Source organism: Hyla sarda, chromosome 11 (genome assembly GCF_029499605.1).
Source record: "Hyla sarda isolate aHylSar1 chromosome 11, aHylSar1.hap1, whole genome shotgun sequence".
NCBI classification, from domain to species: domain Eukaryota; kingdom Metazoa; phylum Chordata; class Amphibia; order Anura; family Hylidae; genus Hyla; species Hyla sarda.
Genome location: NC_079199.1, coordinates 59,311,342 through 59,336,670, shown reverse-complemented (window position 1 = coordinate 59,336,670; position 25,329 = coordinate 59,311,342). Strand labels below are relative to the sequence as shown.

Sequence of the window (25,329 nt, the reverse complement as noted above, 5' to 3'; positions counted from 1 at the left end):
GCCAATCACAACTCTCTGTGGGAAATATGAATAGGTGTATAAATATGTCAGTGCAAGGGACCATAGAAGAGCGTCCGGCCGCCAGCATCTATACATTATACAGCATCTATGACAGGAGTGACATCCGCTGTGATCTTTCCTTAACTGTAGGTACTACAGCTCCCAACATGGAGCAGAGTGTGCTCCATGTTGGGAGTAGTAGTACCTGCAGTTAAGGACAGATCACAGCGGGTATCACTCCTAACACCCAATGTGATCGTCCTATCTATTGCAAAGATGTGGAGCGGCTCTATACAGCACTCGCATCTCTGCACTATACTCCGGCCAGTGATGTGAATAGAACATCACTCATTCATATTTCCCTCAGAGCTGTGATTGGTTGCAACCATCTGGCCAATCACCACTCTGGGCAGAAAATATGAATGAGTGATGTTCTATTCACATCACTGGCGGGAGTATAGTGCAGAAATGCGAGCGCTGTATAGAGCTGCTCCACATCTCTGCTATATTATGGACGATCGCATCGGGTGTCACGACTGACACCCCGGGCGATATGTCTATTAGTACATGTACTACTACTCCCATCAGTAGTAGTACTACCTAAAAAATGTAAAAAAAAAAAGATAGGGAGAAAAAAAAGTGAAACACACACACTGTTTAAAATTAATTACAATTTCATTATAAAAAATATTAATTTAGTTAAATCCTTTTTTTTTTCATCACAACTGCATCCTTTTTTTCTTTTTTTTTTTTTTTTTTGGTACCCAACAAATTTTGGGTACCAAAAAAAAACGCCAAAGGGGACAAAAATGCAATTTCCAATCAAATTCAAAAAACACCAGAAAAAAGGCGTTTTTTTTTCTTGCGTTTTCTTGGGCCACAAAAAAACCAAGTAGAAACTTAGCCGTAGGGTACCACTAGTAAACGGGCTTCATCTACCCAGCTACCCAATAACTAAATTGATGAAAAGTGGTGCATGTTGGTAAAGGAAATTTAGTTTTCCAAAACTGCTACATTTGAATGTGTCACATAGTAGTAAAACATCCTCTTATGTACAATGCAGAAGCTAGGAGTTACCTCAGTGTAGTCTCCACAGCCTCAGCCTGGCAGTGCTACCACTGCTCCCGTGTGTGACCGGGCTGTGCCTATAACCGGATATAGAGCTGCTGGCAGCGATACCGCAGGGTTAATGTAGAGGTGTGGGAGGAGTGAGCTGTGTGTGAGGCAGCACACAACTTGTCACAAGTAGCAGAAGAGCGGTAGTGTACTGTTCTCCTGACTGTCAGGCTGCGATAACACGACAGGAGCCGCACGACAGGAGCCGCAGGGAGCAGTCGCGATGAGTGTGACACGGGGCACTGGTGCTGGCAGAGCTGCAGACTGGGAGGTGTGCTGGGGTGGAGACCAGTGAGCAGCCCCATTCCAGTATGGGATACAGGTGGAGTGCTGGGACAGCAGAGCACACACTCCACACTGGCATCTTCATCATGGGGACCATAGGCAAGAAGAAAGGCATCCAGTAAGTCAGTATATATGTATGTTCTAGTATACAGGTAGTGGTGTCCCTGCTGTGTATAAGGAGATCTTAATGTATGGTCTAGTATACAGGTAGTGGTGTCCCTGCTGTGTATTAGGAGATCTTAATGTATGGTCTAGTATACAGGTAGTGGTGTCCCTGCTGTGTATTAGGAGATCTTAATGTATGGTCTAGTACAGTGTTTCCCAACCAGGGTGCCTCCAGCTGTTGCAAAACTACAATTCCCAGCATGCTCGGAGTTGTAGTTTTGCAACAGCTGGAGGCACCCTGGTTGAGAAACACTGGTCTACTATACAGGTAGTGGTGTCCCTGCTGTGTATTATATTATGGTCTAGTATACAGGTAGTGGTGTCCCTGCTGTGTATAAGGAGATCTTAATGTATGGTCTAGTACAGTGTTTCCCAACCAGGGTGCCTCCAGCTGTTGCAAAACTACAATTCCCAGCATGCTGGGAGTTGTAGTTTTGCAACAGCTGGAGGCACCAGGGTTGGGAAACACTGGTCTAGTATACAGGTAGTGGTGTCCCTGCTTTGTATTAGGAGATCTTAATGTATTTTCTAGTATACAGGTAGTGGTGTCCCTGCTGTGTATTTTAGATCTTAATGTATGGTCTACTATACAGGTAGTGGTGTCCCTGCTGTGTATTATATTATGGTCTAGTATACAGGTAGTGGTGCCCTTACAGTATATTAGGAGACCCTCATGTATCTTTTAGTATACAGGTAGTGGTGTCCCTACAGTATATCAGGAGACCATCATGTATGTTCTAGTATACAGGTAGTGGTTACCTTGCTGTCTATTATGAGACCCTCATATATATTCTAGTATACAGGTAGTGGTGTCCCAGCCGTGTGTTTATTTGAAGACCTTGATGCTTTTATACATGTAGTCGTGTCCTTACTGTGCAGTCTGTATTAATGAAGCTTTATACATAAATAGGGCTCCTTTTGTGCTCTGAATATAGAGACCTTTGGACTACATATTATGTGAATGTGCACACAATATACAGGTAGTTGTGCCTTTGCTGCGCCCTGTATATTATGAAAATGTATATATTTAGAGGTATATGTGTGTAGTACACATACTGTATATCAATGTACATATATTACACATGTATTGATGCTCCTATTATATATTATAATATTATCATTTTCATATAATAAGAAAGTAAGCAGAAGTCAGGGCCAAGGCCCCTTTCACACTATAAAGTTGTTCCGTTAAAAGACCTGTTATAAACGTCCGTTAGAAAAGCCTTAAAAACGGATGTTAAATGTCTGTTACAAAATCCCATTCAAGTCTATTTTTTGATTATCCGTTATGACCCGTTATAGCCCGTCATGAATAATGGACGTTATTTGTGATGGAAGAAAAAACGGCACATGCACAAATTTTTCTTCCGTCACAAGAAACGGGTACATTAATGCCGTTATTTTTAACATTGAAGTCTATGGCAAACGGATGAGCCTTTATGTCATCCGCTTCCACCTGGTTTATAATATCTGTTATTACTTCTGAGCATGCCCAGAAGAGGTGACATCAGCAGACTCCTGCAGAGCTGAGGGACTACTACTACTCCCATCATGGAACAGACTTGTGCGGGAGTCTGCCGTTGGCTGGGGAGCCTACATCAGTGTTTGTACTACGACCTCAATCATGGAACAGACTCTTTTCCATGATGGGGGTTGTAGTACAGGGTCTGAGGGATTGATTGCACAGAGTCTCACTTCTGATACCCCATGCGATCTGACGTTATTAAGCAGGGGAGCGGGCGGCATGGCCCGCAACCCTGCGATGTATAGTTTGTTTTTACTTCCCCCGTGGGGAGCCCTGAATGGCCGGTACCGGGGAGCCATTCAGGGCTCTCCGCCGTTTTTTTAAAATGAACATTGTGAGTGGCATCGGGGCCATATGTATATTAAAAGTGCTGTGGGGGCAAGATATATAGCGCTGCAGTGGGGGGGGCAGACAGCCTATATATCTAGCCCCCCCAGCGCATTTATAATGTTCTCCCCGCAGCGCATTAATAAAGATATGACCCTCTGCCGGTGCATATATAATGTGCCCCCCGCCGGCACATTTCTCATATTATGCCACCGCAGTGCTATATGTGAAAAGTGTTTCTATCAGCAGCATATCGGGCCAGCAGCCAATGATGCTGACACAATACTTTTCATACATAGCGCTGCAGGGGCATATGTATATAGATGCGCTGGGGGGGCAGACATATAGCGTTATCTGCTCCCCACAGCACTTCTATATACATATGCCACCGCAGCGCTATGTATGAAATGTATTTCTATCAGCAGCCGGCCGGCCCGATGGGGTCATGTCTTTATTAATGCGCTGCGGGGGGGCATATTATAAATGCGCTGAGGGGCTAGATATATAGACTAAATGTCCGCCCCCCCCCCACTGCAGCGCTATATATGCCCCCCACAGCGCTTTTAATATACATATGGCCCCCTCTGCCACTCACAATTTTCATTTTAAAAACCCTGCGGAGAGCCCTGAAAAAATTTAAAGTAAAAACACACGAAACATCGCAGGGGAGAGCAGCATGCAGCCAGCTCCCCTGCTTAATGGCTTCTGATTAAAAGTGCGACCCAGTGCAATCAATCCCTCAGCTCCTGTACTACAAACCCCATCATGGAACAGAGTCTGTTCTATGATGGGGGTAGTAGTACAAACACTAATGTAGCCTCCCCAGCCACAGGCAGACTCCCACAGCCGGGGAATTACTACAAGTCTGTTCCATGATGGGAGTAGTAGTAGTCCCGGCTGTGGGAGTCTGTAGGCAGAGGTGTTAAATCGGCCGTACATAAGGGATGTTATAACGGGTCTTAACGAATGAATGTGCCCGTTATTCTCATGGACATTATTCAGCCATTAGCATCCATTACTTCATCCGTTATTATACATCTGTTTTTACACAGAAAATGTATGTTTAATAACGGATGAATGCACATAGTGTGAAAGGAGCATTATGGGTAATTAGTCTGCAGCAATACCCTTTCCTTTATAAATACATTAAGAGTAAGTCTCAAATAGTATAGAAACATTTACGCTGTGAAACAGGCTTAAATGTCTGTGCCAGAATCCACAGTAAAATATGCATGTGTTAGGCTGCATTCACACCACGTTTTGTACATACGAGTGTCGAATCCGGCGGGGGGAGGGGCAAACCGGGCGCTCCCGTACCCCAGCCGGATCGGCCCGTGACTCCATTTACTTTAATGATCCGACCGGAGTCAAGCGGTGACTCCGGTCGGCTCAGATTTGACCCGTACTACGGTTTTAGGTCCGGTCCAAAACCCCATATGGGTCAAAACTGAGCCGACCGGAGTCACCGGTTGACTCCGGTCGGATCATTAAAGTAAATAAAGTCACGGGCTGATCCGGCTGGGGTACGGGAGTGCCCGGTTTGCCCCTCTCCCCACCAGATCCAACACCCGTATGTACAAAACGTGGTGTGAATGCAGCCTTAGAAGTGAATTTTGTCAGTGATTTTGCTGCAGTATTTAGTTACATATTTACTCATTGAACAGCCGTGGTGATAATCTCCAGTATTTTTGCAACAGATATCCTGGGAATACTGAGGATTTGGAAATCTGCAGTGTTCCTACAATCCGCTGGGGATTTTTTTTTTTACCATGAGTAGATCAATTAAAGTGGACCTGTCAGCAGGTTTTTGCTGTATAAACTAAGGCCATGGCTATATAGGGCTTTTTGCCCTGAATCCATGCATACCTTTTTAATAGTTGACCCTTGCAGTGTGGACATATCACACTTTGAATTGATATGCAAATTAGCCTTGAATGCCCAGGGGGTGCTCCACTGGCCCACAAAAGCCCAGCACTTGAAAGCAACATTTCTCGGAGGAGGTTGCAATTAGGACAAGAGTTGTTCCTAACAAGTGGATGGGATACATTTTGTTGAGCTTTGTTGGCTAAGGGGAATACTAGAGGGTTCCATAATGGAAACAAAGGTATGCATGGATTCATTATCAGAAGGCCTTTACAGCCATGGCCTTAAAGGGGTACCCTGCCCCTAGACATCTTATCCCCTATCCAAAGGACTGGGACCCCCGAGATCTCTGTGCAGCACTCTGCATTTGTTTAGAGCGCTGGGTGCAGGCAGTGGGGGTTGTGACGTCAACAGCCACGCCCCTTGTGACGTCACGCCATGCCCCTCAATGCCAGTCTATGGGAGTCTATGCAAGTCTATGGGAGACGTCACGCCATGCCCCCTCAATGCAAGCCTCTCACTTGTTTTGAGGGGGTGTGGTGTGACAGCACAAGGGGGTGTGGCGTGATGTCAAGACCCCTGCTGCCCGTTTCAAGCATTCGGAACAAAATATTCCGAATGCTGGCGCAGTGGAGTACCCCTTTAAGTTTATACCAAACTTAAGACTCTTGAACCTTGGATCATTCATAGGGCTCTTTAACCCCTTAAGGACCAAGGGCGTACAAGTACGCCTTTGCTCCCTGGTACTTAAGGACCGAGGGTGTACCTGTACGTGGGGATTTCGGTCCCCGCTGCACGCTGGGCGGGGACCGGACCGGGATGCCTGCTGAAATCATTCAGCAGGCATCCCATAACAAAGCTGAGGGGGGTCCTGAGACCCCCCCACATCGGCAATTCACACCATCGATCCGCAGCGATTCTAGTGATACGGGTCCAAAGACTGTCTAGGCATGCTGGGAGTTGTAGTTTTGCAACATCTGGAGGGCCACAGTTGGGAGACCACTGTGCAGTGGTGTCCAAACTGTAGCCCTTCCAGATGTTGAAAAACTACAACTCCCAGCATGCCCAGACAGTCCAGAATTTTCTCACTTTGCTGCTATTCCTGTGAAACACCTAAAGGGTTAACACACTTACTGTATGTCACTTTGAATACTTTGAGGGGTGCAGTTTTTATAATGGGGTCATTTATGGGGTATTTCTAATATGAAGGCCCTTCAAATCCACTTCAAAATTGAACTGGTCCCTGAAAAATTCCGATTTTGAAAATTTTGTGGAAAATTGCTGCGGACCTTTGAAGCCCTCTCATATCTTCCAAAAGTAGAAACATGTCAACTTTATGATGAAAACATAAAGTAGACATATTGTATATGTGAATCAATATATAATTTATTTGGTATGTCTATTTTCCTTACAAGCAGAGAGTTTCAAATTTAGAAAAATGCTAAATTTTCAAATTTTTCATGAAATTTTCAAATTTTTCACCAAGAAAGGGTGCAAGTATCGACGAAATTTTATTGCTATGTTGAAGTAGAATATGTCACGAAAAAACATTCTACGAATCAATCTCATAAGTAAAAGCATTCCAGAGTTATTAATGCTTAACCTCCTGAGCGGTATTCCCGAACGTGACTCGGGGTTAATTTTACCTGCCAGGATCGGTAACCCCGAGTCACGCTCGGGGTAGAATTGCAGAGTTCCCGTCCGGGCTGCACGATATATCGCAAAAGCAATGCGATATAGCGATGCGGCCCCCGGGAAAACATGCGATTATCTGCTCTGGTCGGCTCCCGTTGCGGGGGCCGGCCAGAGCAGGTAAAGAAAAATACTAAAAGTCAGTGTTTCCCTACCAGGGGGCCTCCAGCTGTTGCAAAACTACAACTCTCAGCATGCCCGAACAGCCAAAGGCTGTCCGGGCATGCTGGGAGTAGTAGTTTCACAACAGCTGGAGGCACCCTGTGAGAAAAACACTGAGCTAAATGTAAAAGTAAAAAGTAGTAAAATAAAAAAACCTTTTGCTCACCTAGTCCCGGTCCCTGCAGATGTCGTTCCCCTCCGTACGCTCTGGTCCCTGCTCTATTCATCTTACAGGACCTTTCACTTTTCAGCCAATCACAGGCCGCAGTGGTGTAAAGCCTGTGATTGGCTGAAGGGGAAAGGGCTTGTTCTGCAGCAGATACACTAGATTTGAAATCTGCCGGCAAACCTAGTGTATGCTGCTGCAGGACAAGAATGTGACAAGGGGGGGAAGAATGTGACAAAGGGGGGGATGTGACAAGGGGGGGAATGTGACATGAAGGGGGGGAATGTGACAAGGGGGGGGGATGTGACAAGAGGGGGGAATGTGACAGGGGAGGGGGAGGAAATGTGACGGGGGGGGAATAATGTGACAAGGAGGGGGGAGAATGTGACAGGGGGATGTGACAAGGGAGAGGGGGAATGTGACAAGGGAGGGGGAATATGACAAGGGAGGGGGAATGTGATGGGGGAGATGTGAAATGGGCGGGGGGAGATGTGAAATTCAGTGCAAAAAATTGTACCGCTTTTGGTACAAATTTCCAGAAAGAATCATACCGCCAGGGAGGTTAAAGTGACAGTGGTCAGATGTGCAAAAAACGCTATGGTCCTTAAAGGAGATATCCAATAGTGAAAAAAACTAAATTAAGTACCTGCCACAATGTAGACCTTGCCTCCATCATCACACAGCACTTTTCATTATTTGTCTGACCGCTCCCATTTGTGAGATATGCTGCAGTGAAAATCCCTGTACTTCCTGGTTATGGAGCTCAGCTCCCATCATCCTTTTCACTCTCACACAGCCGACTTCCTCCCAAGTACAAAACATAATCTACGCCCCCATACAATAAAAAAAGCCCCCAAGCCGTCCTCTAACACGACCTACTATGCTAAGTCACTGCCCTTCCTAGTGCTCACCAATCACAGTCCTCATAGCTGCACCAATCACAGCCCACACATTGCTATGCCGACCGACATTGTATATACGCCCATTCATTACAAGCTGCGCTAGCCTGACATAAAAAAGATACACGAAGATGAATAATACAAGATGCATAATATGCAGGGGGAGAATGAGGACTTACACCAGTGGTCTTCAACCTGTGGACCTCCAGATGTTGCTAAACTACAACTCCCAGCATGCCTGCTAGGAGTTGTAGTTTTGCAACATCTGGAGGTCCACAGGTTGAAGACCACTGACGTACACAGCTCCTTCCCTCTCCTGCTCTGTCTACATAGGACACACAGAGCAGCCATGGGTTGGATTTGTTCACTGGAGAAGACATTGCAGGGGGAGAATGAGGACGGACACAGCCCCTCCCCTCCCCCAGCTCTGTCTACACAGGACCTCATTTATCACAGGGAGGTTTCAAGTTTTCACAGGGAAAACACAGAGCAGGGGAGTGAAGGAGCTGTGTACATCAGTGGTCTTCAACCTGCGGACCTCCAGATGTTGCAAAACTACAACTCCTAGCAGGCAGGCTAATACTGGATAACCACTTAAATGGACCAAACCTAGTCCACTGCTCTGTTTCTGAACATATACTTTTATTTAATCAGACTCAAAAGCACAGAAGACCAAGCTTTTGAGTATCACAAAATAAAAGTATATAGACTGCTCAAAAAATATAGGGAACATTAAAACAACACAATGTAACTCCAAGTCAATGACACTTCAGTGAAATCACACTGTCCACTCAGGAAGCAACACCGATTAACAATCAATTTCCCATGCTGTTGTGCAAACGGAACAGACAAGAGGTGGAAATTATAGGCAATTAGCAAGACACCCACAATAAAGGAGTGGTTCTGCAGGTGGTGATTACAGACCACCTCTCAGTTCCTATGCTTCCTGGCTGATGTTTTGATCACTTTTGAATGCTGGCGGTGCTTTCACTCTAGTGGTAGCATGAGACAGAGTCTACAACCCACACAAGTGTCTCAGGTAGTGCAGCTTATCCAGGATGGCACATCAATGTGAGCTGTGGCAAGAAGGTTTGCTGTGTCTGTCAGCATAGTGTCCAGAGCATGAAGGCGCTACCAGGAGACAGGCCAGTACATAAGGAGACGTGGAGGAGGCCAAAGGAGGGCAACAACCCAGCAGCAGGACCACTACCTCTGCCTTTGTGCAAGGAGGAGCAGGAGGAGCACTGCCCGAGCCCTGCAAAATGACCTCCAGCAAGCCACAAATGTGCATGTGTCCAATCAAACGGTCTGAAACAGACTCCATGAGGGTGGTATGAGGGCCCAACGTCCACAGGTGGGGGTTGTGCTTACAGCCCAACACTGTGCAGGAGGTTTGGCATTTGACAGAGAACACCAAGATTGGCAAATTCGCCACTGGCGCCCTGTGCTCTTCACAGATGAAAGCAGGTTCATACTGAGCACATGTGACAGACCTGCAACATGCTTCAGCATGACTGTTATGGTGGTGGATCAGTAATGGTGTGGGATGGCATTTCTTTGGGGGGGCAACACAGGCCTCCATGTGCCTTTGGGGGGCCGCACAGGCCTCCATGTGCTTGCCAGAGGTAGCCTGACTGCCATTATTTACTGAGATGAGATCCTCAGATTCCTTGTGAGACCATATGCTGGTGTGGTTGACCCTGGGTTCCTCCTGATCCAAGACAATGCTAGACCTCATGTGGCTGGAGTGTGTCAGCAGTTCCTGCAAGAAGAAGGCATTGATGCTATGGACTGGCCCGCCTGTTCCCCAGACCTTAATCCGATTGAGCACATATGGGACATCATGTCTCGCTCCATCCACCAACACCACATTGCACCACAGCCTGTCCAGGTCTGGGAGGACATCCCTCAGGAGACCATCCGCCACCTCATCAGGAGTTTATAGGGAGGTCATACGGGCACAGGGAGGCCACACACAACTGAGCCTCATTTTGACTTGTTTTAAGGACATTACATCAAAGTTGGATCAGCCTGTAGTGTGATTTTGTTGTCAGCACATTCAACTATGTAAAGACGAAAGTATTTCATACGATTAGTTGATTCAGATCTAGGATGTGTTATCTTAGTGTTCCCTTTATTTTTTTGAGCAGTGTATTTGGAAATTAACCAAACGTAATCACTAGTAGAACAAAAATTGAGAAACAGAAACATAGCCGCACATCCACAAATTGTATTTTGATCTACTTGCTTCTCATAATTTCAAAAACTAACAGGTTGTTAGTATACATTTTGATCAAAAAGTTCAAGCCCACTTGCCAAGTCAGGGCCACCTAGTCAGAGTGGGTCCCTAACCTAGCACTGGTGTAGCGCTGGGTGATGATCACTGCCCCTGCTACACCAAGCCCACAGGGGGAACGACACACTGCTGCCCGACCAAGCCCTGGCTCTGGGTCACACCACCCCACAGACAACAAAGCATCACAGAAACAATGTCTGTCACAGAGCACTACACCAATGTGAACACCGACATGTTTACTAACAACCTGTTAGTTTTTGAATTATGCTGAGAAGCAAGTAGATCAAAATACAAATTGTTCATGTGCAGCCATGTTTCTGTTTCTCTATTTTTGTAATCAGTAGGATACTGTGCTTAGTTCAAGTTAAAATAACAGGACAGTTTTTCAACTGCATTTTTATAATAAGTCATGTGATTTCTTCATCATGTGACTCACGGATATTGAAGAAAGGGGGGGAACGCCAATGCTAAACCTTCTTGTCTTTTTTATGGCTATGTTTTTCTTCCATAGACTTCTATATGAGAGAAACACCAAGATTTCCTTAAAAAATATATATATATAAGTGGAAACCTACCAAGATTAAAATGTATCACCTATCCACAGGATCTGATCAGTGGGGTCTGACCACTGGGGGTGACATAGCATGCTCTTCAGACGTCCTATACCAAGTGAATAAAGTGGTGGCTGAGCATGCCTGGTCACTAAATTCCTCTAGTGAACTCCTCTTGTACTTGTGATCATTGGAAGTTCTAGCAGTTGGATCTCCACCAGGGTCCTCTGAATAGGTAATTTACATCTTGGCAGAGCGCCTTCAAGCAATAAAGGCTTAAAGGGTTACTCAGCTGTTAGACATCGTATCCCCTATCCAAAGGATAGGGGATAAGATATATGATCGCGGGGGGCCCCTGCGATCCCCCTGCAGCAGCCCAGTACCTCAGCAGCCCGGAGGTAAGTTTTCTCCGAAGCTGATGACGGGCGGTGCAGGGGACAGGGCATCATGATGTCATGGCCCGCCCCTTGTGACGTCATTCCCCGTCCCCTCAATACAAGTCTATGGGAGGGGGCGTGACGCCCCTTCCATAGACTTGTATTAAGGGGGCGGGACATGACATCACGAGGGGGGAGGGCCGTGATGTCATGATGCCCCATCCCCTGCACTGCCCGTCATCAGCCTTGGAGAAAACTTGGCTCCGGGCTGCTGTGGTACTTGGCTGCTGCATGGGGGGATCGCGGGGGTCCCCAGCGGCGGGCCCCCCGCGTTCCGACATCTTATCCCCTATCCTTTGGATAGGGGATAAGATGTTTAACAGCAGAGTACCCCTTTAATCTCAATACCGCTTGCAGCCTTACCCCAGATAATGATATTTTATGCACATAAATGAGTGCAACAAATCTGACATGTGTGAACTCACCCTAAACAGAGGAATATATATGTGTTGTTGTTCACCGGGTAACATATCAATGTTTTATTACTTATATTGTGTTGGTTGGTGCCATCTAGAACTGGTCTAGATATGTTTAGGGTCTTAAACAATGCTGGCAGTATCAGAACCATCTAAGTGCACAATGAAGAGTGGGTGGTGACCTTTCGCATAGGTTGTGTCTATTTAGAGCTGCTTTACATGATAAGGATTTAGTCTGTATTGCCCTTCCTGGCAGAATTCCACCTGGGATTGTATTCATTGTCTCCTCTGGCCCAACCTTTTATGCCCAGAGCTGCTATAAAAAAAAAAAAAAAAAAATTCACTACAGGTACAGCCCTCCAGTCACTCTATTGGATGCTGGATTGTTTTATTTTGTTGATAGGGGGTATGCTGCTGTATATTATTGCTAGTTTATCCAAAAGGAGTTTTGCCTTCATAGATGGAAGCTAATGTTAGTGCCCTGATAGGTAAGTGCTGTACCTTCTGCATATGTTATTCTGTAATAGTGTTGAGCGGCATAGGCCATATTCGAATTCGCGAATATTCGCGAATATATGGACGAATATTCGTCATATATTCGCGAATATTCGCATATTCGTTATATTCCCGTTTTATTTTCGCATATGCGAACATTCGCGCATGCGAAAACTATCATATGTGCATATTAGCATATACAAAATTAACATACGCGAAAATTCGCATATATGAAAATTCGCATGTGCTAATTTTCGCATATGCTAATTTTCGCATATGCGAATTTTCGCGCGCCAGTCTCACACAGTAGTATTAGAGCCTTCTTTACACCACACAAGCTGGAAGCAGAGAGGGATGATCACTGTGATGTGTACTGTGAAAAAAAAAAAAAAAGAATATTCGTAATTACGAATATATAGCGCTATATTCGCGAAATTCGCGAATTCGCGAATATGCGATATTCGCGAATAATATTCGAATTGCGAATATTCGTGAGCAACACTATTCTGTAACACTCAGATCTGTTCATTATACATCTATTATCTGAATTTTCCTGCCATTGATTGCTTGAGAGGACTGAGGAAATCAAAGACCTTCTTCATAGGCAAGTAATGAACTCAGACAATCTTATGTCACACACCTATTACTTCATAACAAGGAGCAAGGAAGGGGAGATTATTCTATCTCATACTACTATGTCAAAACTGCTGCAAAGAAGATATGTCCCCTCATTTCCCAGAAGTTTCCTTTGGAAAATGAAACATCAATCTCATTGTTTCCCATGGGTAACTCCTGCCTTGCTGCTCTGCTAGAGGGTGTTTTAACCCCTTAAGGACTCAGCCCTTTTTCACCTTTAAGGACTCAGCCCTTTTTTGCAATTCTGACCACAGTCACTTTATGCATTAATAACTCTGGGATGCTTTTACCGATTATTCTGATTCCGAGATTGTTTTTTCGTGACATATTCTACTTTAACATAGTGGTACATTTTCATCGTTACTTGCATCCTTTCTTGGTGAAAAATCCCCAAATTTTTAGACAACATTTTCAAAATCTGAATTTTTCGGGGACCAGTTCAGATTTGAAGTGGATTTGAGGAGTCTTCATATTAGAAACACCACATAAATGACCCCATTATAAAAACTGCACCCCCCAAAGTATTCAAAATGACATTCAGAAAGTGTGTTAACCCTTTAGGTGTTTCACAGGAATAGCAGCAACATGAAGGAGAAAATTCAAAATCTTCATTTTTTACACTCGCATGTTCTTGTAGACAAAGTTTTTGAAATTTTACAAGGGGTAAAGGGTTACAAATTTTGGGGTCTTTTTCTCCAAATTTCTCTTGAATAAGGAAATACCTCATATGTGTATGTAATGTGTTCGGCGGGTGCAGTAGAGGGCTCAGAAGGGAAGGAGCGACAATGGGATTTTGGAGAGTGAGTTTTTCTGAAATGGCTTTTGGGGGGCATGTCCCATTTAGGAAGCCCCTATGGTGCCAGAATAGCAAAAAAAAAAAAAACATGGCATACTATTTTGTAAACTACACCCCTCAAGGAACGTAACAAGGGGTCCGCTGAGCCTTAATGCCCCACAGGTGTTTGACGACTTTTCGTTAAATTCGGATGTGTAAATGAAATTTTTTTTTCTCTAAAATGCTGGTTTTCCCCCAAATTTTACATTTTTACAAGGGTTAATAGGAGAAAATGCCCCCCAAAACTTGTAACCCCCATCTCTTCTGAGTATGGAAATACCCCATATGTGGACGTCAAGTGCACTGCAGGCGAACTACAATGCTCAGAAGAAAAGTCACATTTGGCTTTTGGAAAGCAAATTTTGCTGAATTTTTTTTTCTGGGGGGCGGGGCATGTTGCATTTAGCAAGCCCCTATGGTGCCAGAACAGCAAAAAAAAAACATGTCATACTATTTTGGAAACTACACCCCTCAAGCAACGTAACAAGGGGTACAGTGAGCCTTAACACCTCACAGGTGCTTGACAAATTTCCGCTAAAGTTGGATGTGAAGATGAAAAATTTTATTTTTTTTCACTAAAATGCGGGTGTTACCTCAAATTTTTCATTTTCACAAGGGGTAATTGGAGAAAAAGCCTCCTCAAATTTGTAACCCCATTTCTTCTGAGTACGGGCAAACTACAATGCTCAGAAGAGAAGGAGTGCCATTGAGCTTTTGGTGACAGAATTTGGTTGGAATGGAAGTGAGAGGCCATGTGCGTTTACAAAGCCCCCATAGTGCCAGAACAGTGGACCCCCCACACATGTGACCCCATTTTGGAAACTACACCCCTCACAGAATTTAATATGGGGTTCAGTGAGCATTTACACCCCACTGGCGTTTGACAGATCTTTGGAACAGTGGGCTGTGCAAATGAAAAATTAAATTTTTTATTTTCACGGAACACTGTTCCAAAAATCTGTCAGACACCTGTGGGGTGTAAATGCTCACTGAAGGGTGTAGTTTCCAAAATGGGGTCACATGTGGGGAGGGGTCCACTGTTCTGGCACTATGGGGGCTTTGTAAACACACATGGCCTTCAATTCTGAGCATTGTAGTTAGCCAGCAGAGCACTTTACATCCACATATGGGGTATGTTCTTACTTAGAAGAAATGGGGCTACAAATTTTGGGGGGCTTTTTTTCCTATTCTCCCTTGTGAAAATGAAAAATGTAGGGTAACGCCAGCATTTTAGTGAAAAACCTTTTTTTTTTCATTTTCACATCCAACTTAAACGAAAATTTGTCAAACACCTGTGGGGTATTAAGGCTCACTATATCCCTTGTTACATACCGTGAGGGGTGTAGTTTCCAAAATGGGGTCACATCTAGGTATTTTTTGGGGGGTTTATGTCAGAACCGCTGTAAAATCAGCGACCCCTGTGCAAATCACCAATTTAGACCTCAAATGTACATGGCACGCTCTCATTTCTGAGCCATGTTGTGCGCCTGCAGAGCATTTTACGGCCACATATGGGGTAGTTCTGTACTTAGGAGAAATTGCGTTACAAATTTTGGGGGTCTTTTTTTCCTTTTACCGCTTGTGAAAATAAAAAGTATGGGGCAACACCAGCAAAAAAAATTTCTTTTTTTTAAACTAAAATGCTGGTGTAAACCCCAACTTTACCTTTTCATAAGGGGTAAAAGGAGAAAAAGCCCCCCAAAATTTGTAACGCAATTTCTCCCGAGTATGCAGATACCCCATATGTGGCCCTAAACTGTTTCCTTGAAATACGACAGGGCTTCGAAGTGAGAGAGCACCATGCGCATTTGAGGCCTAAATTGGGTATTTGAATCCGCCACAAAAATACCCTACGGCTGTTTCCCAAACAGGGTGTCTCCAGCTGTTGCAAAACTCTCAGCATGCCTTGACAGTGGCTGTCCGGCAATACTGTGAGTTTTGGAAACAGTACTGTACAAGACATGTTTTTTTTTTTTTCATTAAGGGGGGACTGTGTAGGGGTATGTGTATATGTAGTCTTTTACTTTTGTTTTGTGTAGGTGTAGTGTAGTGTTTTTAGGGTACATGCACACGGTTGGGTTTACAGTGAGTTTCTCGCTGGGAGTTTGAGCTACGGCGGAAAATTTGCCACATCTCAAACTTGCAGCAGAACTCGCCATAAACCCGCCCGTGTGAATGTACCCTGTACATTCACATGGGGGGGGGGGGGGCAAACCTCCAGACGTTGCAAAACTACAACTCCCAGCATGCACTGACAGACCATACATGCTGGGTGTTGTAGTTATGCACCAGCTGGAGACACTTTGGTTGCGAAACACTGAGAGTTTGTTACTTAACTCAGTGTTTCACAACCAGTGTGCCTCCAGCTGTTGCAAAACTAGAACTCCCAGCATGTACAGTCTCTCAGTGCATGCTGGGAGTTGTATTTTTGTAACAGCTGGAGGCACACTGGTTGCAAAACATTGATTTAGGTAACAAACTCTGTTTCACAACCATTGTGTCTCCAGCTGTTGCAAAACTGCAACAATCAGCATGCATTGACAGCCGAAGGGCATGCTGAGAGTTGTAGTTTTACAACAGCTGGAGGCACACTTCTACAACTCTCAGCATGTCCTTTGGTAGTCTGTGCATGTTGGGAGTTGGAGTTATGCAACAGCTGGATGCACACTTTTTCATAGAAAAAATGTGCCTCCAGCTGTTGCATAACTACAACAGTATGCACAGACTATCAAAGGGCATGCTGGGAGTTGTAGTATGAACTCCAGCTGTTGCAAAACTACAACTCCCAGCATGCCCTTTGGCTGTGCATGCTGCGAGTTGTGGCTAAGTAACAGTAGGAGGTGAACAGGCCTCACCTCCTGCTGTATCCTGCCGCCAGGACCGCCGTTGCTACTGCAGCCGATCCTGCTGCTCCTGTCACCGATCCTGAGGGGACCCCTGCCGGACCAGAGCAAGGTAGGAGACCCCCGCCGGCGCCAATCTCCACCATAATCGCCGCCCCGATCGCAGCCCAGCAGGTCGTTCCAACCGATCAATCACGTGATCATGAGGCGGCACCTGTGCCACCTCACTCCTGCTGGGGCTCGGACAGCCCCATTCACCCTTTTTTTCCGGGTCACCAGAGACCCGATTGACCTGGAATAGCGCAAATCACCGGTCTGAATTGACCGGCGATTTGTGGCGATCACCAACATGGGAGGTTCTCAGGACCCCCACAGGGGTTTGCACGGGGTGCCTGCTGATAGATATCCATACCATACCCATACACCCTGGGTCCTGAAGAGGTTAAAAAATCCTTACAACCTGTAAGACTCTGTTGACACCTGTGACGTGGTTTCTGTTAAAACTAGAAACCTATGTAATGCTGGTCTCAGGACAGACACTGACAGCATTCAACAGAGCCCATTATCTATTGAGTTCTGTTATGTTCAGGCTATGACTGTGGGGGTTATTTATCAAGAGTGGTGTAGGTGAACGTCTTTTTACCCCATTAATTAATGTGGAGAAAACTGTGTACCTGCACCAAATGTACTACACGGTGCAGGGCAATTGATAAATCTGGTGCTGATCACATTTCTTACTTCAGTACTCCCCTTTGTATGATTCCTCTGCGACTTTTTGTGCGACTTTTTATCCCGTGCGACAAAATGTGTGACTTTTTAATAATGCTGTCAACAGTCAGTTTTGTAAGCCAAGACAGGGCTGGTGTAGATTTGCGCCTAACTGAGCACAGTTGCGACAAAATATGCAACAAACTGAAAATTCGCATTTCATGAATACCTGACCACTGCATAATTTCAACTGAAATCATGACTTGGCATGTTCCTTTAGAAAAACCTTCTAAAGCAAAAGTCGCAATGAAGTCTCAAAACAGCGTCTGAGACAAACTGTGAGACAAATGTACACCACAAAACCATGGTAAAACCAATGCTAAATGTGCCAATTACAATAAAATAAATTTCTGGTGTTTTTCCTGTAACCTGCAGGACGAAAAAAGGAACACTTGCACACGTAACTTTAGGGTTGGCCCCAAAAATGTGTTCTACTTGTAGGCCCTAGGCACCCGACCCAGTACTGGTCATGGTGTTTGTTATATTATTGAAGGAAAATAATGGTACAACATGCAGCTCTATTTTTTTCATCAATTGTCATAGATTCCTAATGGTGTCTTCAATGCAGATCTCAACATTGCTAAGAAAAAGTTGAAAAAATAAATACATTATTGTTAAAATGCTTCTTCCCTCCCTGGAACAGGTCCCTTTCAGTCTGGTGTTGACTAGGCAACGTCCGATGGATGTGACCTGCCCTTGTTATCCAGCGGCTGCCCGATACATTAGCATTTCAGCCATAGTGACAACATGTATTGCAACAAACACTGGATGATGACTGGATCATAAATGCCAACATTTTGCTAAGAAATTGTCTTTTAGAACCATAGTAAGTTGGACAGAATACATGCTATACGGTGGAACTGAAAATATGTCACCGCATAAAAAGCCATAAGGGAGATTTATTAAAACCTGTGCAGAGGGAAACTTGCCCAGTTGCCCATAGTAACCAATCAGCTTGCTTCTTTCATTTTCATGAAGGCCTGTGAAAAATGAAAGAAGCGATCTGATTGGTTGCTATGGGCAACTGGACAACTTTTCCTCTGCACAGGTTTTGATAAATCTCCCTAATAGTCTTTTGGGGCAGTGTCAGTTTAGGTGACTTTATCAGTTGTTATGGGTAAATTCTTTAATTGCTTTTATTTCCCAAAGGGCCTGCAAAAAATCACAGTTGAATGTTTGAGATTATTCCTCTTTTTTGTGTAACAGCTTTGATACATCTTTCTTATAAGTGACATAGATTTATGCCACTGTTAAAAAATAAAACCCTTTGTGTTGCCCATAGTAATGAATCAGCGCTCAGCTGTTATAAATGAATAACTGCTGTTGTAAAATGAAAACTGCACAATAATTGGTTGCTATGGGCAACTAAGGCATTTTTCTCTTTAAGACAGTATTGATAAAGAGGGTTATTTAAAACCTACTGTTTGACTTACAATTCTAAATGAAAAGAGAGAAACAAAGGCGCTCCTGGTGGAGTATCGCTTGCAAAAAGGATACAGGGGGGGGGGGGCTTGGGGGGAAATCACTGCTTACTGATAGAAGTTGTGTACCAACATAACAATGGCAATCGTAGGTAGATATTATATGCCCGTCTGCAGCCTTGCTGGAGTGTAGATTAGCAAGGTAGAATAGGACTTCGTGACTGCAGGAATTTCGGTGCTGATCAAGGCAAGGAGTCGCAAAGGTCATTATTTTCAGCATGGAGCATATTAACAACAATGCAATGCGTTTCGCTGCGCATGCGCAGCTCCATCATGCCTGATGAAGCTGCGCATGCGAAGTGAAACCCGTTGCATTGTTGTTAATAAACTCCAAGCTGGAAAATGTTACCTCTGCGACTCCTTGCCTTGATCAGCGCCACAATTCCTGCACCCACGAAGTCCTTACAATTATGTATGTCAAAGTTTATCAACCAGTGCGCCTCCAGCTGTTGCAAAACTACAACTTTCAGCATGCCCGAATAGCGTTTGACTGTCCAGGCATGCAGGGAGTTGTAGTTTTGCAACTGCTGGGGGCACAATGGTTGTGAAACACAGATGTATGTAAATGGGCCTTGGGTGTATGGGTAGGGCTACAAACATTAGATCTCATGCTAATAACTAGTACAGACAAAGGTTTCAGTATTTCTCTGCACAGTCAGCAGCAAAGTCACTTGTTTCATTGTATTTGTTTTGTAGTGCAGTGTTTTTCTGCAGGACATTATGTCGCTCTGTATGAAATGTCCTTGTGGCTTGCAGCCATTGGATGACAATTCAAGTGACATGGCATTATTACCGAGGCAATGTCACTACAGCTTACAGCCATTAAATGCCATCCAGTCAACATGCGACCTATAGAGACATGTTTCAGGGCACATAAGATGCATTTCAACATTAATTATGTTACAAAGTCATAATTTACTAAAACTACAACAAAGAACCAACTTGTAAAATGAGTAAGTATAATTGTAGCCCAAAACCAATTTTGGCAGAGAAAACAACTGCTGCAATATCTGCATTATAACCACAGGGGTGTAACTATAGAGGGTGCGGTTGTGCCTGAGGGGTGAATGAGGTCTTGTTTTCCTATAGTAGTAGAACAGTGCTATAAATCTTTGGTATGGGGAGAGAAGGATGTCAGCAACTCCATCCGTAGAGTCTCATCAGGTGGCAGATGTGATCTACTTGCTGGCGGTAAAAGAAATTGTATGAAGATTGTTTGGCTTGTGGTGCCCTGAAAAGAGCCCTCACCCTGGAAACTGGGGTGTTCAGATAACACTGGAAAGATTGAGAATTGTGCTTAAATTTTTCTAGCGTGACTGTTGCTTTTATCCCCGGATATGGAAATCCTGTTACCAGAACTTAAACGGGTACTCTGGTGGGAAAAAATGTTTTGTAGGTCTTTATAAGTCAACTGGTGCCAGAACATTAATCAGATTTGTAAATTACTTCTATTAAAAAAAATCTTTACCCTTCCTGTACTTTTTAGCAGCTGTATGCTACCGAGGAAATTCTGTTCATTCTTAATTTCTTTTTTGTGTTGTCCACAATGCTCTCTGCTGACATCTGTCCATGTCAGGAACTGTCCAGAGCAGCATAGGTTTGCTATGGGGATTTTCTCCTGCTCTGGACAGTTCCTGATATGGACATCAGGTGTCAGCAGAGAGCACTGTGGACAAGACAAAAAAGAAATTAAAAAAGAACAGACTTTCCTCTGTAGCATACAGCAGCTAAAAAGTACAGGAAGGGTAAAGATTTTTTGTTAATAGAAGTAATTTACAAATCTGTTTAACTTTCTGGCACCAGTTCATAAAAAAAATAAAAATAAAAAGTTTTCCACCGGAGTACCCCTCATGTTGAGCCAAAAGTCATACATAGACCCACATTCCTTGTTTGTAGAGGAGAAGAGGTTACGGTCCCTCTCCCTTACACATTTTTTGAGATGCATAACAGTAAAGCATGCTCACTTGGCTCTTTCTAATCCACATATAGAGTAAGTACTTACACAAATGCAAATAGGGGACATGGGACACACATTCATGTTGGGTAACACCTTTAATCCATGTACAGTGAGTGGCTTAAATAGACCATTTTAACCCCTTCAGGACCAAGCCCATTTTGGCCTTAAGGACCAGAGCGTTTTTTGCACATCTGACCACTGTCACTTTAAACATTAATAACTCTGGAATGCTTTTAGTTATCATTCTGATTCCGAGATTGTTTTTTCGTGACATATTCTACTTTAACATGGTAGTAAATTTTTGTGGTAACTTGCATCCTTTCCTTGTGAAAAATCCTAAAATTTGATGAAAAATTTGAAAATTTTGCATTTTTCTAACTTTGAAGCTCTCTGCTTGTAAGGAAAATGTATATTACAAATAAAAAAAAATTTTTATTCACATATACAATATGTCTACTTTATGTTTGCATCATAAAAGTGACGAGTTTTTACTTTTGGAAGACACCAGAGGGCTTCAAAGTTCAGCAGCAATTTTCCAATTTTTCACAAAATTTTCAAACTCACTATTTTTCAGGGACCAGTTCAGGTTTGAAGTGGATTTGAAGGGTCTTCTTATTAGAAATACCCCACAAAAGACCCCATTATAAAAACTGCACCCCCCAAAGTATTCAAAATGACATTCAGTCATCATTTTAACCCTTTAGGTGTTTCACAGGAATAGAAGCAAAGTGAAGGAGAAAATTCACAATCTTCATTTTTTACACTCGCATGTTCTTGTAGACCCAATTTTTAAATTTTTACAAGGGGTAAAAGGAGAAAATGTATACTTATATTTGTAGCCCAATTTCTCTCGAGTAAGCACATACCTCATATGTCTATGTAAAGTGTTCGGCGGGCGCAGTAGAGGGCTCAGAAGGGAAAGAGCGACAAGGGGATTTTGGAGAGTACGTTTTTCTGAAATGGTTTTTGGGGGCATGTTGCATTTAGGAAGCCCTTATGGTGCCAGAACAGCAAAAAACCCTCACATGGCATACCATTTTGGAAACTAGACCCCTTGAGGTACGTAACAAGGAATAAAGTGAGCCTTAATACCCCACAGGTGTTTCACGACTTTTGCATATGTAAAAAAAAATATTTTTTTTTCACTAAAATGTGTGTTTCCCCCCAAATTTCACATTTTTCCAAGGGTTAATAGCAGGAAATACCCCCCAATATTTGTAACCCCTTCTCTTCTGAGTATGGAGGTACCCCATAAGTTGACCTGAAGTGCACTATGGGTGAACTACAATGCTCAGAAGAGAAGGAGTCACATTTGGCTTTTTGAGAGCAAATTTTGCTCGGGGGGCATGTCGCATTTAGGAAGCCCCTATGGTGCCAGAACAGCAAAAAATACCCACATGGCATACCATTTTGGAAACTAGACCCCTTGAGGAATGTAATAAGGAATAAAGTGAGCCTTATTACCCCACAGGTGTTTCATGACTTTTGCATATGTAAAAAAAAAAATAATAATTTCCACTAAAATGTGTGTTTCCCCCCTAATTTCACCTTTTTGCAAGGGTTAATAGCAGAAAATACTCCCCAAAATTTGTAACCCCATCTCTTCTGAGTATGTAGGTACCCCATAAGTTGACCTGAAGTGCACTATGGGCGAACTACAATGCTCAGAAGAGAAGGAGTCATATTTGGCTTTTTGAGAGCAAATTTTGCTCGGGGAGCATGTCGCATTTAGGAAGCCCCTAAGGTGCCAGAACAGCAAAAAAAAAAACACATGGCATACCATTTTGGAAACTAGACCCCTTGAGGAACGTAACAAGGGGTACAGTGAGCATTTACCCCCCACTGGTGTCTGACAGATCTTTGGAACAGTGGGCTGTACAAGTTTTCATTTTATGGACCACTGTTCCAAAGATCCGTCAGACACCTGTGGGGTGTAAATTCTCACTGCACCCCTCATTACATTCCGTGAGAGGTGTCGTTTCCGAAATGGGGTCACATGTGGGGTTTTGTTTTTTTTGCGTTTGTCAAAACCGCTGTAACAATCAGCCACCCCTGTGCAAATCACCTCAAATGTACATGGTGCACTCTCCCTTCTGGGCCGTGTTGTGCGCCCCCAGAGCACTTTGCGCTCACATATGGGGTATCTCTGTAGTCGGGAGAAATTGCGTTACAAATTTTGGGGGGCTTTTTTCCCTTTTACCTCTTGTGAAAATTTAAAGTATAGGGCAACATCAGCATGTTAGTGTAAAAAATAAAAAATGTTTACACTAACATTCTGGTGTAGACCCCAACATTTCCTTTTCATGAAGGGTTAAAGAAGAAAAAGCCCCCCACACCTTGTAACGCAATTTCTCCCGAGTACAGCGATACCCCATATGTCGCCCTAAACTGTTGCCCTGAAATACGACAGGGCTCCAAAGTGAGAGCGCCATGTGCATTTGAGGCCTAAATTAGGGATTTGCATAGGGGTGGACATAGGGGTATTCTACGCCAGTGATTCCCAAACAGGGTGCCTCCAGCTGTTGCAAAACTCCCAGCATGCCTGGACAGTCAACGGCTGTCCGACAATACTGGGAGTTGTTGTTTTTCAACAGCTGGAGGCTCTGCTTTGGAAACAGTGGCGTACCGGACGTTCTTATTGGGGGAGGGGGGCTGTGTAGGGGTATGTGTATATGTAGTGTTTTTAACTTTTTATTTTATTTTGTGTTAGTGTAGTGTAGTGTTTTTAGGGTACAGTCACATGGGCGGGGGATTACAGCGAGTTTCCCAGCGCAAAATTTGCTGCATCTCAAGATGCGAGAAACCCACTGTAAAAGCCTCGCCCATGTGAATGTACCCTGTACATTCACGGGGGTGGCGGGGCGGGGGGGGCTTGCATCAGCTGTTGCAAAACCACAACTCCCAGCATGCATGGTCTGTTAGTGCATGCTGGGAGTCATAGTTTTGCAACAGCTGGAGGCACACAGGTTAGGAAACACTGAGTTAGAAACAGACAATGTTTCCCAACCAGTGTGTCTCCAGTTGTTGCAAAACTACAACTCCCAGCATGCCCAGACAGCTGAAGGGCATGCTGGGAGTTGTAGTACGGCAACATCTGAAGGGCCAGATGTTGCTGAACTAAAACTCCCAGCATGCCTGGACAGTCAGTGCATACTGGGAGTTGTAGTTTTGCAACAGCTGGAAGAGCACAGATTGGAGACCATTATACAATGGTCTCCAAACTGGGGCCCTCCAGATGTTGCAAAACTACAACTCCCAGCATGCATGGTCTTTAGTGCATGCTGGGAGTTATAGTTTTGCAACAGCTGGAGGCACACAGGTTAGGAAACACTGAGTTAGAAACAATGTTTCCCAACCAGTGTGTCTCCAGCTGTTGCAAAACTACAACTCCCAGCATGCCCAGACAGCTGAAGGGCATGCTGGGAGTTGTAGTTCGGCAACATCTGAAGGGCCAGATGTTGCTTAACTAAAACTCCCAGCATGCCTGGACAGTCAGTGCATGCTGGGAGTTGTAGTTTTGCAACAGCTGGAAGAGCACAGATTGGAGACCATTATACAATGGTCTCCAAACTGAGGCCCTCCAGATGTTGCAAAACTACAACTCCCAGCATGCCCAGACAGCCAAAGGCTGTCTAGGCATGCTGGGAGTTGTAGTTTTCAGACTCCTAGAAGCAGCAGTGAAGATCTTCACTGCTGCTTCTGAGGACCATATACTCACCCGTCGCTGCTCGTCCACGTGGCCGGTCCCGCGCTGCTCCTCGGTCCCGCCGCTGGATCAGGTAAGTCCGCCGGTCCCCTCCTGTTCCCCCCCGTGTGCCGCAGGTCCCCGCGAGCCCCCGCAGCCTTCGTCCCCCGTTCTGCCCGACTTCCAGGGGCGGGCAGTGCGGGGGATCTGAACTTTCACCCCAGATCACTGTGATTGGTCCACAGGGACCAATCACAGTGATCGCTGACCAGGACCATCAATTGATGGTCCTGGGGGTGAAGCAGAAGTTGTCCCCTGCTGGAAACAGCGGGACTTCTGCCAGTTAACCCGTGCGATGCTGCGCATCGCCGGGTTAACTGCATGTCATTTATAAACGCCGGGATGCGCGAACGCACTGCACAACCCGGCGTTTATATATGACATTCTGCGGGAAGGGGTTAAAGTTTGTCCATTTTAAGTAAACATTCACTATGACAGGCATCTTGACAATCCTATGGACACGCCCTCTATGTGTGCCTTAATTGGTCAACTGACAAGGTTGTTGCATATTGAACGCAATTCGGTTGATAAATGTTTTGGAAAAATTTGCAACAACATCCGTAACAAAAACACAGGTCTACTTCTTTTATGTTTTACTCTATATTTATGCATGCTATGAAGTACAGTCATGGCCGTAATTGTTGGCACCCCTGAAATTTTTCAAGATGA

The 25,329-nt window shown here is 44.4% G+C and overlaps 1 protein-coding gene across 6 annotated transcripts in view; it reads left to right on the top strand.

Moving 5' to 3' along the window:
• The window catches only part of RASGRP1 (RAS guanyl releasing protein 1), a 163,928-nt gene that overhangs the window by 58,980 nt on the left and 79,619 nt on the right, over positions 1–25,329 (top strand). For 2 of the 6 annotated variants that reach the window (XM_056545527.1, XM_056545522.1), the window contains exon 1: positions 1,243–1,519. The exons of 2 other annotated variants lie outside the window; for them this stretch is intronic. In XM_056545527.1, coding sequence (XP_056401502.1) covers positions 1,428–1,519 — 92 coding nt within the window. In that variant the 5' untranslated portion in view covers positions 1,243–1,427. Of the gene's footprint in view, positions 1–1,242; positions 1,520–18,082; positions 18,304–25,329 lie in introns of those variants that run through there. 2 more of the 6 variants (XM_056545521.1, XM_056545524.1) reach the window with 2 other exon arrangements.